This window comes from Ochotona curzoniae, unplaced genomic scaffold (assembly GCF_017591425.1).
Source record: "Ochotona curzoniae isolate NIBS_2020 unplaced genomic scaffold, NIBS_Ocur_1.0 scaffold_4506, whole genome shotgun sequence".
Classification (NCBI taxonomy): domain Eukaryota; kingdom Metazoa; phylum Chordata; class Mammalia; order Lagomorpha; family Ochotonidae; genus Ochotona; species Ochotona curzoniae.
In genome coordinates, this window is record NW_024467119.1 from 25427122 (window position 1) to 25440924 (window position 13803).

General features: G+C 49.5%; 1 protein-coding gene across 1 annotated transcript in view; it reads right to left on the reverse strand.

Annotated features, from left to right (window-relative positions):
- The window catches only part of SCD5 (stearoyl-CoA desaturase 5), a 126242-nt gene that overhangs the window by 53050 nt on the left and 59389 nt on the right, over positions 1-13803 (reverse strand). The window contains exon 2 of the mRNA XM_040966868.1: positions 9245-9375. Coding sequence (XP_040822802.1) covers positions 9245-9375 — 131 coding nt within the window. The remainder of the gene's footprint in view (positions 1-9244; positions 9376-13803) is intronic.

Here is a 13803-nt window from a genome sequence, read left to right on the forward strand (position 1 = left end):
CACACAGGAGACCTGGATGGAACTCCTGGTTCCTGGCTTCAATCTGATCTAGCCCTGGTTATTGTGGCTATTTGGGGAGTGAACTAGCACATGGAGAATCCTCTCTCTCTCTCTCTCCCTCTCCTCTTTATCCCTGCTGTTTTGCCTTTTTTTTTTCTTTTTTATTGGAAAGGCAGATATACAGAGAGGAGAGACAGAGAGGAAGATCTTCCATCCGATGATTCACTCCCCAATTGAGCGCAACGGGCCAATACTATGCCAATCCGAAGCCAGGAGCCTCTTCCGGGTCTCCCACGCGGGTGCAGGGTCCCAAAGCTTTGGGCGTCCTCGACTGCTTTCCCGGGCCACAAGCAGGGAACTGGATGGGAAGCGGGGCTGCTGGGATTAGAACTGGCGCCCACATGGGATCCTGGCATGCAAGGCGAGGACCTTAACCACTGTGCCATCATGCCGGGCCCTGTTTTGCCTTTCAAATAAATGATTTTTTAAAAAATAGCATATCCCATAATAAATTAATAAGAATAAACACCCCTCTTTATAGTACATAAAAAAAGGAACAGAACTATAAAACACACCATTCCACAGCTGTCAAGCCATACCTGATTCAGGTAGGACTTGCCGATGCATACAGAAACTGCTGGGTGAAAGTACAACAAACATAAACTATTTACATAGGCTCATAGCATCTCTGTATCGTTCATTAAATACAAAAGAATCAACAGCACTCTGACAGTGGAGGACCGTGGGAGCCACTACTCTAACCAGCTGATCAAAGTCCATGCCACACATCAAAGCACAAAGTGATGGCAGCTGGAGAAGGATGCAAGCCACTAACATGATTTCTCCTCCCAAAGCTGTGCAGTCTAACTCCGTGTACACACGAGCAAACCCAAACTGAGGGGCCTTCTGCAAGATGACTGGCTGGTACGTTTCAAAAACGTCAATGTCAAAAATCTAACACAGACTGAGGAACCATCTACCAAGCCCCTGCTCCTGGCTTGGCCCCAGCTTCATGCCAACCAACTCTCTGAAAGGCATCAGATGATGGCTCAAAATCTTGGGTTCCTGTCACTCATATGGGAGACTTGGATGGCTCTGGCCTGGCCCAGACTCTGCTTTTGTGGGTACTGGGGAGTGAATCAGCACCCCATGCAGCAATTCCACTGGCTGGTCCTGAGTTGTAGTCTTTGTAATTAAATTATCATAGTCAACACAGCCCTTTTTACTCAATTGCCAAACCCTGAAGAGCTGTCAGAAATCCAAATTTGTAACTGGTTGGAAGGAAATGGGGGTAGCCTGGGGACCCCAGTGCTATTCTGTAGGGCTTGTAGGCTAGCTTGGGAAGGGTGGGGCAGCTATATATAGAAGGTTGGGACTTGTAACTTGTGGGACCTGATATTAACTGCAGGGGGTCAGTGTCAAAATTGTACCAGCCGAAGACTGAAACAGAACTGGCCTGCCACTAGCTCATCATTCAGGGCCTTCCAGACCATAGGTTGGACTTCTTTTTGGCTTTTCAAGATTTATTATTTATTTATTTGAAAGGCAAAATTACAGAGAGAGTGAGAGGAAAAACAAAGAGAGAGAAATCATCCATTTGCTGGTTCCCTCTCCAAAGTGAATAACCAAAACTGAGCCAGACCAAAGCCAGGAGCTTCCTCCGGGTCGCCAAGGTAGGCAGCAGGGACCCAAACACTTGGGCCATTCTCCACTGCTTTTCCGGGTGCATTAGCATGGAGCTGGATGGGAAGTGGAGCAACCAGAACTCAAAACTGCATCCATAAGGTATACCAGCACTGCAAATGGTGGCGTAACCTACTGTGTCCACAGTGCCAGCCAGATGAGGGGGTGGGATTTCATTCCAAGAGAGGTTAGTTCTTTTATAAGTTCCTACTGGTTGCAGCAGAGAGGCACACAGGCCAGGCCAGGAGGCTCTCGCAGGGGTTTCTGCAGGCAATGACCATGGCTAGTACCAGAGGGTGGCAGAGACAAGGGGCGAGGCAGCCTGAAGACAAGCCATAGCAGCAGAACCAAACAGTATGGCTACCTGAGTCAGAGGGAACCAGAGAGGTCACAGATGTCACCCAGATTTGTTCCAGTGGGCAAAAGGAGGAGAGGCAGCATTCTGGGGGAGAAGGCAGAGGAGCAACATCTGGGGTTGGGGGCACCTTGGAGCTGAGATGTCCCATGGGGAGTGGACGTGTACCACCCCCATCCCAGGGACTTACTCTGCCATCACTCTATCTGCTCAGGTGCCTCCCCTCCACCCTTTCTCTTCTTTGCCCAGAAAATCTCTTGCCTCTTTTGAGGCCAACTCCTAACTCCCACTCTGCATCAGGTTGTCTCCAAGTCCCCTGGAGCACACTACATTTCTGCATGTCTCTGAGGTAGTGTGAGGCTCTTGAGTGCCTGAAGGCCAGGTGGGGGTGTAAGAGTCTTTCTTTACTGCACACAAGTCTAACCACCCCTGTCGGTCTAGCTGGCCATTTCTTATATGTCTCTTGATGTGTCAAGTCCTACCTTTAATTCACCTTGTAATGCACCTGGTGATTCAAAAGGAACTCACCAGCAGATTCACACAAGAGCCATGGAAGAAGATGAAGCTATTGAAATGTCTTTCCCTGAGATCTGCGTTGTGGTGGCACAGTGGCTTAAGCTGCCACCTGTGACCCAGCATCCCCTAGGAGCACCAGTCTGAGTTCCAGCTACTCCACTTCCAAATCCAGCTAATGGCCCATCAAGCTCTCTGCTAGTTGTCTAGGAAAGTAGTCGAAGATGACCCAAGTGTACCTGGGGCCATGCACTTGGGCCATTCTTCCATGTGGGAGCCCTGGAAGAAGCTCCTGGCTCCAGGCCTCAGCCTGGCCCTGCCCCAGCCATTGCAGCCTCTTAGAGAGTAAATTAGTGAATAGAAGGTCTGTCTCTCCCTCTCTTGCTGTGCAAGGCTGCCTTTCAAATTAGCATATCATTATAAAAGTGTCTGTCTGCTGGAAGAGGTTGAAGCAGCCAGGCTACTGAGCATATCCATGTGGCCTGTGGAACTCAACAATCTCACTGCTAATTAGGATCATTGATTCAATGACTCCCGTAGAGACTATGTCTCTGGATTTTCATAAAACCCTCAGCATCCCTGAAACGCTCCGCCAACATGCCCTCCATCTGGCCTGAGCAAGAACGGGCCAGGATGACTGACAACCCTCAACTTCGACCAACAAGGGCCGATGATGAAACCCAGCTCGACGCCTAAGAAGGCAGAAGTGAAAAGGCGGCTGGAGGAAGGCCCTGCTGTGCCTGCGAGTGCCCATCTGTATTTAAGCATCTTCCTTAATGACTAGGTACCAGGTTTTCATGTTTTGTTAATAACACCTCCGGCTGGCACTAAATGAAGAGATACAGCAGACACTATTGAGAACAGAGAAGTAGCACAGATGGAACTAAAGAGGTTGGAAATATGAATATAAATGATCACAACAAGATGTAATTTAGGAAGAATGCAAATCAAGGCAGCTGGGGAAGAAGTCACCCGAAAATGCAAAACAGTCCCAGGCGGGCTGAGAAACCTAGAAAGCGATGCCAGACCAGCATCTGGAGGGACAGCACTGACATGGAGCACCAGCAGCGACAGACAAGACGCTCCCAGCCCAGGCGGCCAGCGGCCAGCCGCAGGTGCAGCAGGAGCTGCACTGCAAGTCTGCCTTCATGGAGTAGAAAGTAAGAGCCAGGCAGCCAGGCCCTCGGGTTCTTGTGCTGTTAGAAAAGGCAGGAGACTCTGGCTTCCATCATGAATGTGCTGTGGTCCTAGGCCAGGGAAAGATGGCTCCCTTCCCCTGCACCTCTGAGAACCTTCGTGAGCAGGCAGCCGGGGGACAGCCCTGGGTTTCTGGCAGAGTCCAACTGGAAGGGACTGACAGCCTGTGGATAGAGTTCAGCTGAAACAAGTGTATATCTCTCATAGCAGAGAGGCAGGGCTGCATAACACATAAAACCTGGGGGTTGCTGGTTTACAAAAACATCTCCCACCAAATATTTCTTAAATAACACCTCCTTCAAGGATGCCTCTGAAGTCATACCCTAACATGGCTAGTAATACAAAGCACGTAAGAATGAAAGTGTCTCCAGTTGGAGTGAGTGCTCTGGCCAGAGGCTCCACATGGGCGGACCTGGGTTCGATTCCCAGCTCTGGTTGCTGACTCCAGTTTCCTGCTAATGCAGATGCTGGGACTCAAGTCATAGGTTTCCTGTCACCCACACAAGAGACCTCTGCTCTAAGTTCACTCCTTCCCCTGACCACTGTGGGCATCTAACAGTGAAACAGCATAGAAGCACTCTCTCTTTATCTCAAATAAATACATTTCTAAAGGGGGAGAGGGTGAAGAAGACTCTCCATGTTGAGGGTGGAGGGAGACATAGACAAACCTTACCGGTCAGTAGAAGCATACAAGTTTTGTGACAGGTGGAGCTAAGGGACTGACGGTGGTGCTGCTGTGGCTAAGCTGCTTGGGATGCCAGAGAGTCAGGATGGTTTGAGTCCTACTCCAGTGATCCAGCTCATTACTAACACGCCTGGGAAGCAGCTGGTGCTTCCCAGGGCTGGGGCCCCTGCCATCTATGTGGGAGACCTGGCTGGAGTTCCAGGCTGTCAGCTTTGGCCGGGCCCAGCCCCAGCCACTGTGACCAGGTAGGGGAATGAACCCGTGGATGGAAGAGTTCTTCTCTGTCAACTCTGTCTCTCAAATATATACAAGCATGATGTCTCTCCTTTCTCCTGCTTTGCTGGCTTTCACTCGCAGGGAAGCAGTGAGGCCCCTTGGTGGAAGGGAGCTGTGCTCTCTGCTTTCAAGGCTGTGGTATTTGTGATCAGTAGGATGTGTGACTAAGTGCTGCCAGGTAAGTGCTGAGAGATAGTGCCAAGTTCTGGGAGAGCTTTCCTCCTGCCCCACCCCCAACCTGCACCTGTCCACACGACAGCCAATGTGGGTACAGACCCACACTCTCCTGGGACTGGTAAGTCACCCTCACAGAAGCAGAGGCTGAGCATCATCCATGCTATTAGCTCTTTCCACTTGACTTCCAAATGGTCCTGGGAGGGTGACATGCTGGGGTGGTGGTGGGGAGAGACGCTGGAAACCAATCTCACCCTGCTGAAAGGCAGGGAGGGGTGTTCGTGGTGCGGAGAAGAGCTGGGAGTCTGCACCCTAACACAGAATCTCCCAACAGAGCCACCCGAGGGTAAGGATTCTTCCTACTGTGATCTGTGCATCGATATGAAAGATAGGGAAGCAGAGACACAGAAAGGGACTTTCCACCTGCTGGTTCACCTCCCTCCAATGCCTCCAGGTGACTAGAGGCGGGCCAGGTCTCAGCAGGCAGCTGGGAGCTTTGCCCAGCTCTCCCACGTGAGTGACAGGGACTTAAGACATGACCTGTTACCTCTGATGTGCAGCTGTCTGGAAGCTTGGAATGGAGAGCAGAGGCAGGACTAACTCTGGCTCTGGGACACAGGTGTTTGAAGAGGTAGCTCAGCCACTGTGCCTCAGGAGCTTCCAGGAGCGTGGCTATGGCTGTTGAGCTCTACAGGAGCTGCTGCCATATGCTGCCGCTGGCAGCCAGTGGTGTGCTCAGGCCACTGCCTGCACGCCGGGCCCTTCCTTGCTAAGTGTATCCCACAGAGAGACGGCCTCAGGGGCTGGCCTCACTTCCTGAGTCCAGCCCACAGTCCCTAGGTTCACCACGGAGATGCATGTGGCCCTCCTATTACCTGGCACGCTCTCCCGTGGTACTCCTTGCTCTGCCAATGGAGACCTGCACCCTGTGATCCCTGCTCCAGCCTGGGCCTCTCCCAGGATCATCTCCTGCACTCATAGGCACCAGCCACACTGGCTGCCTCTTCGCTCCTGCTGCATCTGGAATGATCTTCAGGCCTGGCTATCCTATCTCCTCTACTGCTCTCTCTCCAGCATCTGTGGGCTGGATGCTCCATCCACCTCCCCTCATGGAATACCCTATTGTGATAATTTGTTCTCTTACCCCCAAACACACACACATGCACACACACCTCTCTGTCTTATTCTTCAGTGTCTGGAACAGTACTTACTTAGCTGACACATCTGCCCAGTAAAAGTTTTGATGCTGCCAGAGGCCTAACAGTCATAGGGTGACCTCTGACCTCAAGCCACCTGCAGGGAACTTCCTGTTTGACACTTACATCCGTATCTCCTTGGACAACTTACAAAATCTCTGTTTTTTCTTGTTCTTCATCTATCAAGTGTGCCTGTCTTGTAGAGACATTCTCAGATTACCATATAAAGTCGTTTTATGTATATGTGTGTGTGTGTGTGTATAGTTTCATCTATATTATTTGAAAAGCAACAAGAGCAAATGAGAGGCAGAAACAGAGAGCGAGACTTTCCATTTGCTGACTCATTCTCCAAACGCCTAAAATAACCAGGGCTGGACCAGGCTGAAACCAAGAGCCCAGAATGTGGGTCTCCCACCTGGGAAGCAAGAACTCAAGCACTTCTTGGGTCATCATCCATTGTTTCCCAGGCATGCTAGCAGGCAGCTGGATCAGAAGAAGAGGTGAGTCCCAAGTGGTGGTTTAACCCACTGTGCCACAATACCCACCCTCTAATGATTTCTTCTTGCCAAAGGTCATGACTCTGTCATGCACTGACATTTTTGTACGTAAAGTTTGGTCTACTTACAAATCACATTGTAACACCCCCTTTCTGGTCCCACACATAAAGAGCTTAGAAGTTGTCACTACCATTTTAATCCCAACAAGAAAGCTGAACGGTTTGAAGAAGGAATAGCTCTTCTTAGCCCTCCCAGAGGGTCGTGGTCCCAAGGCAACACGCTGCCCTGGAAGCCAGAGACAGACAAGAGATACAGCCAATCACAGTTCACCAGCAGCAGAAGCCAGGAGCACAGCAAGCTAGTAGGGAGGGGAACACTTGAGGCCAATTGAAAAGAAGCTGCAGGCTCCGGGCAGACAAGAAGGAGAGCCTTGGAGCGGGTCTAGGCCCCGGGGAGCCTGGTTCTTCTCCTGAATTTTATTTCTTGATCCCTCCCAAGTTCTCACGATGAAGAGCTGAGAAAAATCTGCTTGTGCTTCCTATAGGAAGAGCCACCTGTTCCCTTCACAGGGGCTGACCCCAGGAGAAACTGCTTCCAGAGCCAGCCAGCCTCCTGGGGCTCTCCAGTCTGGAGGATGGAAAACTCCAGGGCACTGAGAGACTCTCCTCCACCCTGTCACCCCATCATGATGGCAGAGTGGAGATTCGAGAAACAAAAAAGGAAGTGCTAGGAGAAGGAGCAGACTTTGTTGCACAGCATGATAAGCCCCTGCTTCGGATGCCCACACCCTCCATACCACCGTGGGAGAGCCAGTTCCATCCCGGCTGCTCTGCTTCCAACTCAGCTCTCTGCTAAGGCGCCTGGGAAAGCAGCAGGCGATGGCTCAAGTCCTTGGGACCCTGCCACCCACATGGGAGAGCGGGATGAAGTTCCTGACTCCTGGCTTCAGCTTAGCCCAGCTCCAGGTATTGTGACCACTTGGGAAATGAGCCAGCAGATGGAAGATAGCTCTCTCTTTCCCTGTCACTCTGTCTTTCAAAGAAATAACAACAACAACAACAACAACAAAGCAAAGGGACTTTGGTATATATATATATATATATATATATATATATATATATATATATATATATATATGTCTTTGGTATATATATATACCAAAAGGCTATCAATTGCATATCATTTATCTTGTAAAAAAAAAAATCAATCATACAGATATTTTATTACTGCATGAGCATGTAGTTGGATACTAGATGTAGGAAGTTTCTTGAACAAAATAAAAGAGAAAGGTCACATGTTACATGGCGTCTAAGACCAAGTCTAAGGTTTCTAAGTTACAATAAAACAGTCCAACCATGAAAAACTGGTAAAGTCAAAATAAAGTACAGGGCGGCTCACGTGGCTGATGGTGAACAAAAGAACCTGGGATCAGGGAGCTGCCAGCACTCCGCTGGGCATAATAGCTGCTTATTACACGCTGGCACTAATCCCTGACTGTGCTTGAATTATAGCCACCACATACCCATGCCACCAAGTGTTTTCCTAATTGAGCAATTGTGTTCTCTCCCCTTCTTTTTACGAAAGCTCCAACAACTACACAAGGGGCATCTCCACTGGGAAATGAATTCTCAGCTACAAAAGCACTTAGACAAACAGCCAGGGTTAAGCCATGTTGTAAGAATGGAAGACCCATTGCATGGTGCCACGTGCAGGATCTTGCGTCCCCTTCGCTCCCTCCCTTTTCCCTTCACTCTGGGGCAGTGTTAGGAATTGCCTCCCTTCCCCGTGGGTGAAAACGCTCAGGGCCCAGGCTCCTCTGCACTCAGACATGGACAGAAACTTCGAAAACAGTCTGCTTCCCTCCACCCTGCCTGGGCCAGGTAAGAACCTGGCAAAACAGAGCTCTGTAATCCTGCCAAAATCCCAGCAAGCAAGGGAAGTGCCCCAAGTGGTGGGCAATATCCTCAAGGAGATGGACTATTCCTGGGTTGGTCTTGACCCTCTAGCTTATTTTTACAGTAACCTATAATTTTCAATGGCTCCATCACTATCCTGGGAATGAGGCTATAGTCTTATTTTCACAGATGAAAGAGCTGGAGGGAAGAAAGTGATGGATTCACGGCTGGCAATCGTCAGAGTAAGATCTCAGAGTCTTCTGACAAAGACCAGTCTTTTGCACCATCACCTGGTAGGGCAACCTCAAGAATGTATTTTCGAAGAGCCCTGGCTTCACAATCAGGCTAACCTGCCTGGATATAACATTTTTAAGCCTTGTGAAGCCTCAGTTTCCTTCTCTGAAAAGTGGGGATACATGCAACATCTTGCCCATGTTGCTGTGAGGCTCGGATGCAACACAATTACAGCATGCCCAGCTCAGGACTTGGCCGCTGGTTAGGATGTTGGCTCTGGGATAAATGTTTCAGGATATATCTATACTAGGGCCTCTAGATGGAGTCTCCTTTCCCCCTCGACACTTCAGTATATCTTGGAGAGGGCACAAGACAAGAGGGTCTTCTATCCAAAGCTGAAAGATTAAAACCTTGGAGCAGACTGGGCATGCTTGGGGCCCAAGCACTGTATCTAGCTAGGATGGAAGTAAGAGAGCGTCTGCCCATGCTTCCCTCTCCTGTCACATAGAGTCCCCACCAGGGAGACCTGCTGTTCCCACCTGGAAAGCCATGGAGTTGGCAGCAGCCAGGAATATCCTCAGAGGCAGCTTGGCCTTGTAGGACCTGTGGCTCCACAAGCGGTGGGCTCCAGCAGTCACGCCCAGCGCGGTCATCAGGAAGCAGAAGTAGGCTGCAAGACACAAGAGGGGGAAGGTCAGCCATCCCCCAAGCCCTTGCACAGTCCCATGCTCTGCTCTTCCTGCACGGAGTCCCATGCCAACGGATGGCAGGGCAAGAATCTGCAAGGAGAAGAAGGAGAGTAACTTGAGATGGCACAGCTTTTGTGTTTCCAGTACCAGACAGGAGCAGAAGAGAACTTTAGGTAAGTCAGACCTTTAAACAGCTCTTTTGTTTTTACACCAAACAAGTCTTTTCTTTGCCAATGTTTCCAGCCAGGCTTGATGCAAAGTCGCAACCAGCCAACAGAGCACCTGCCATGTGATCTGACCATCCACTCTTGGTGGAGCTGAGAAATGTCTGCACCATCCCTGATAGGCACCCACACCTCCTGGGTGACTATTTCTTTTTAAAGATTTATTTATTTTTATTGCAAAATCAGATATACAGAGAGGAGGACAGAGAGGAAGAGCTACTGTCCTTTGAGTCATTCCCCAAGTGGCACAACAGCTGGAGCCAGGAGCCTCTTCTGTGTCTCTCGTGTGGGTGCAGGGTCCCAAAGCTTTAGGCCATCCTCAATTGCCTTCCCAGGCCACAAGCAGAGAGCTAGATGGGAAGCAGGTCCGCCGGGACTAAAACCGGTGTCCATATGGGATCCCAGCACGTTCAAGGTGAAGACTTTAGCCACTAGGCTACTGCACCAGGCCCAACTAGGTGACTATTAAGTGAACAGCAGTGTCTGTAGCGTGGCTCCCATAGGCCTTGGCTTGAAGGCAGTGGGGCCAGACTTACAGGCAATGAGGACTGATCAGGACCAGTGACAATGAGGGTCCAGCTGATGGCAGGAGAGCAGAGCTTTGCTGTGGAGACTTGTGTTCCAGTGGGTGGCATGAAGATGGCCAAGGAGTGGCAAGCAGGGAGTATCTTTTCTTTTCTTTTAATTTATTCAAAGGTCAGAGTTACAGAGAGATAGGGAGAGATAAAGAATGGGAGAAGATGACTGAACCTTTACTGGGTCACTTCCCAGATGGCTGAAACAGCCAAGGCCGGGCCAGGCTGAAGCTAGGAGCTTCTTCCAGGTCTCCCACATGGGTGGCAGGGGCCCAAGATGATTTGGGTCATCTCCCACTGCTTTTTCCAGGCCATGAACAGAGATCTGGATTGGAAGTAGAGCAGCCAAGACATGAAACAGTGCCCATATAGGATCCACTACGCCGCAACATTAGCCCCAAGGATTGAGTTTCTGACCATTACGCTCCTCTGTGCCTCTGGGAGACATCAAGTACATTTTGTCTCTACTAATATACACCCTGTATCGTCTCATCTAAGCGCAAAAGCTAGCTGCTTTCCTTATTGGGGAAGAGCCGTAAGCAGCAAGGATCTTCACAACCACTTCCAGAGGTTGCTACCTGCAAGATCCTCCATAAAGAATGGCCTAAGAATGAGCATTTGCCTGCATGTCCATCCCCAGTGTGGTGTGTGAATGGTCCCAAGCCAGTGTGGGCACTGGGGGAGCTGCTGCAACCCCTCTCTGGAAGACTCACTGGGGGAACTTGGGTGCCCCCACACCATTTGAAAGGAGCACAACATTGCCTCTTCCCGAAGTCCTTGATCTTGATCTCAGTCTGTATTTATGCGGTTCTAGAAGCAAGACTGAGCCCCAGCCCTAAGATGAACGGGTCCCTGGATACCTGTGGTTTTTGTGAACTTGACAAATCATCCCTTACTTGAAAGGTTGGAAATGAAAAACAAACAGCAGTTCGCCTGCCGACCATGGAAAGCAGCAGTAAATAAAAGCTTTTGCCTCCTCTGAGATGGTGACTTAACCTTGGTCAGGAGTGCATGAAAACAGACAGTTACTTTCCCTGTCATCCCTGACCTTTGTGTCCCCTCTAAATCACTTCTGTTTCAACTGTCAGGTAGTTAGGGAACAAGTAAAATGCAGAATAGAAAAGCACAATGTGGTTGGCCAGTGGACTACAACACTGGACCTTGAGTGCAATCAGATAAATTTCAAGGCTTCATGGAAAGCATTAGTCAAAATGGAATTATTCCAATCATGGTTTCCAGGCAGGCCCTAACCACAGACTATGGTCTCTTCTTGTCCTTTCTGGAATTCCCAGCAGTTTAGGAATCATGGTCATGGTTGCTCCGCCCCTGCCTGAGGCAGTTACAATGGGGCACTGGACACTGGTGGCTTTGTGTTTCCATGATCTTACTTTTGGTGGCAAGAATGTAGCCTTGCAGCACAGGCCTGGCCTAGCCCAGTGTCCCATTTCCATGGGACATGGGACATGACCCAACTCTCACCTTGGGCTTACCAAAAGCCATGCAGTAACAAGCAGAGAACACCTGCTTGCAGCAGCAAAGAGTGAGGCCCAGAGGGAGACGTGTGGCACAGCAGTCAAGATGTTGCTTGACATGCCTGCTTCCCACTTTGGGGTGCCTGAGTTCAAGTACTGCCTCAACTCCAGCTTGCTGCTAATGCTCTCCCTGGGACGCAGCAGGTAATGGCTCAGCTGCTTGGGTTTCTGCCACTCTTATCGGGAGTCTTAGATTTCGTTCCAGGCTCACAACTTTGGCCTCACCTCGCTCTGGCTATTGCAGCCATCTGGGGAGATCACTCTCCCTCTCTTTGTGTGTCTGTGACTCATTCAAATAAATAAATCTTTAAAGATAATAATCGCAACTAAATTAATCTTAAAAACATACTGAGTAGCTAAGAAGTCAGGATAGGCTTTTGGGGAATAGGCTCCAGGATGGCCCAGAGTTCCCCACTTCCTGGTATTCATGGCCATGGACCATCTCCTTCCCTTTAGCAACCTACACTAACCATAAGAATATGGCCACATCGATGCAATGTTAGTGTGAAGTTAGGCTACAAAATACTGTGGCTCTGCCTGGCTAGGAAATTCTTCCTTCTGGTGCCTGTGATGAAGTGAGCTGCCATGCCAGGAAGGTCCCTATGGCAAGAAACTGAGGCTTCTTCCAGCCAACAGCCAGTCAGGAAAGAGGATGCTCAATCTTACAGCCTGCAGGCAACCAAACTCTGCCGCAAATGCCACTCCTGCTTATGAGCATGCTTGGAAGCACAATCGCACCCAGCAGACGGGACTGCAGCTCTGGCCAGCACCTTGCAGCCTCCTCGGAGGGATTCAAGACCAAGCTGTGCCTCCACTCTTAACCTACAATCACTATGAAAAAAAAATCAGCATGTTTTGCTTTAAACACTAGATTGTGGGGGTAATTTGCCATGCTGCAATACACAACTAAAATAAAATTCAAGAAGGGGGCAAGCATTGAGCCTCGGTAGGTTAAAATCATTTGTGACACCCACTTCATGTATCATAGTACTGGGAATCAAATCTCACTTCCACTCCCAATCCAGCTTCCCATTAATGTACCCTGGGTGATTGCAATCATGATGCAAGTGATTGGGTCCTTGGTCCCCATGTGGGAGACATGCATGGAGTTCCTGGCTTCAGCCTGATCCAGTCCTGGCTGTTATAATCATCTGGGGAATAAAACAAGCAGGTGGACAGTCTCTCACTCATACTCTCTCCCTTTCAAATTAAATAAACAAATAAATAATGTTTAAAAAGACTCCAGGGGCTGGTGCTGCCTTATAGTGGCTTAGTGTTAACCCACTGCCTGCAGCACTGGTGTCCCATGTGGGTGTCAGTTTGAGCCTCACTTGCGTCATTTCCAATCCACTCCCTGCTAATGCTCCTGGGAAAGCAGCAAAGGATGGTCCATGAGCTTGGGTCCCTGCACATACATGGGAGATTGGGATGAAATTCCTGGCTCCTGGCATCAGAAGGGCTCAGTTCCGTAAGTTGTGGCCATTTAGGGGACGAAACAGCAAATGTAAGACCTCTCTGTATCCTCTCTATAACTCTTTCAAAAAACAAAATAAATCTCAGAGAGAGACAGACAGACAAACTTTTGCATGGTCTTTTCCTTAATGGAATGTAGGCCCATCTCATTTCCAACGGCAGAACCATTGGCCATCTGTACAGAGAGAAAGCAGATTGATATTGCATAGTGCTGGGGAGGGGGCATAGGAGAGGGGAAGAAGCAACTGAAGCCAAATCCCTGCAATATAAAACAGGACTCAGCCTCTTTTCTGTCTCCCTTAGGTCAAGGTGCTCTTACCTGTCCTCTATTCCAACAAATTCACTGACTTAAAGGAGTGCTCCAGTTGGCCTTGCCAAGTTCTAATCACTAAACTCAAGGAGTCACTTGCATCTCCAACAGGTAAGACTCTTAATGGCTAGTACTTTCCTGGGATAAATCGGGTAAGGGAAATCCAGGCCCAGGCAGAGCATAATGTTGCTGCATTCACATGACCCCCAGACCAATTGGAGCCTACTTAGCCATCATCAATTTCCTAAAGATCATGGTGGCATCACTGACCGATCAAAGCAAGGTCCCGAGCTCC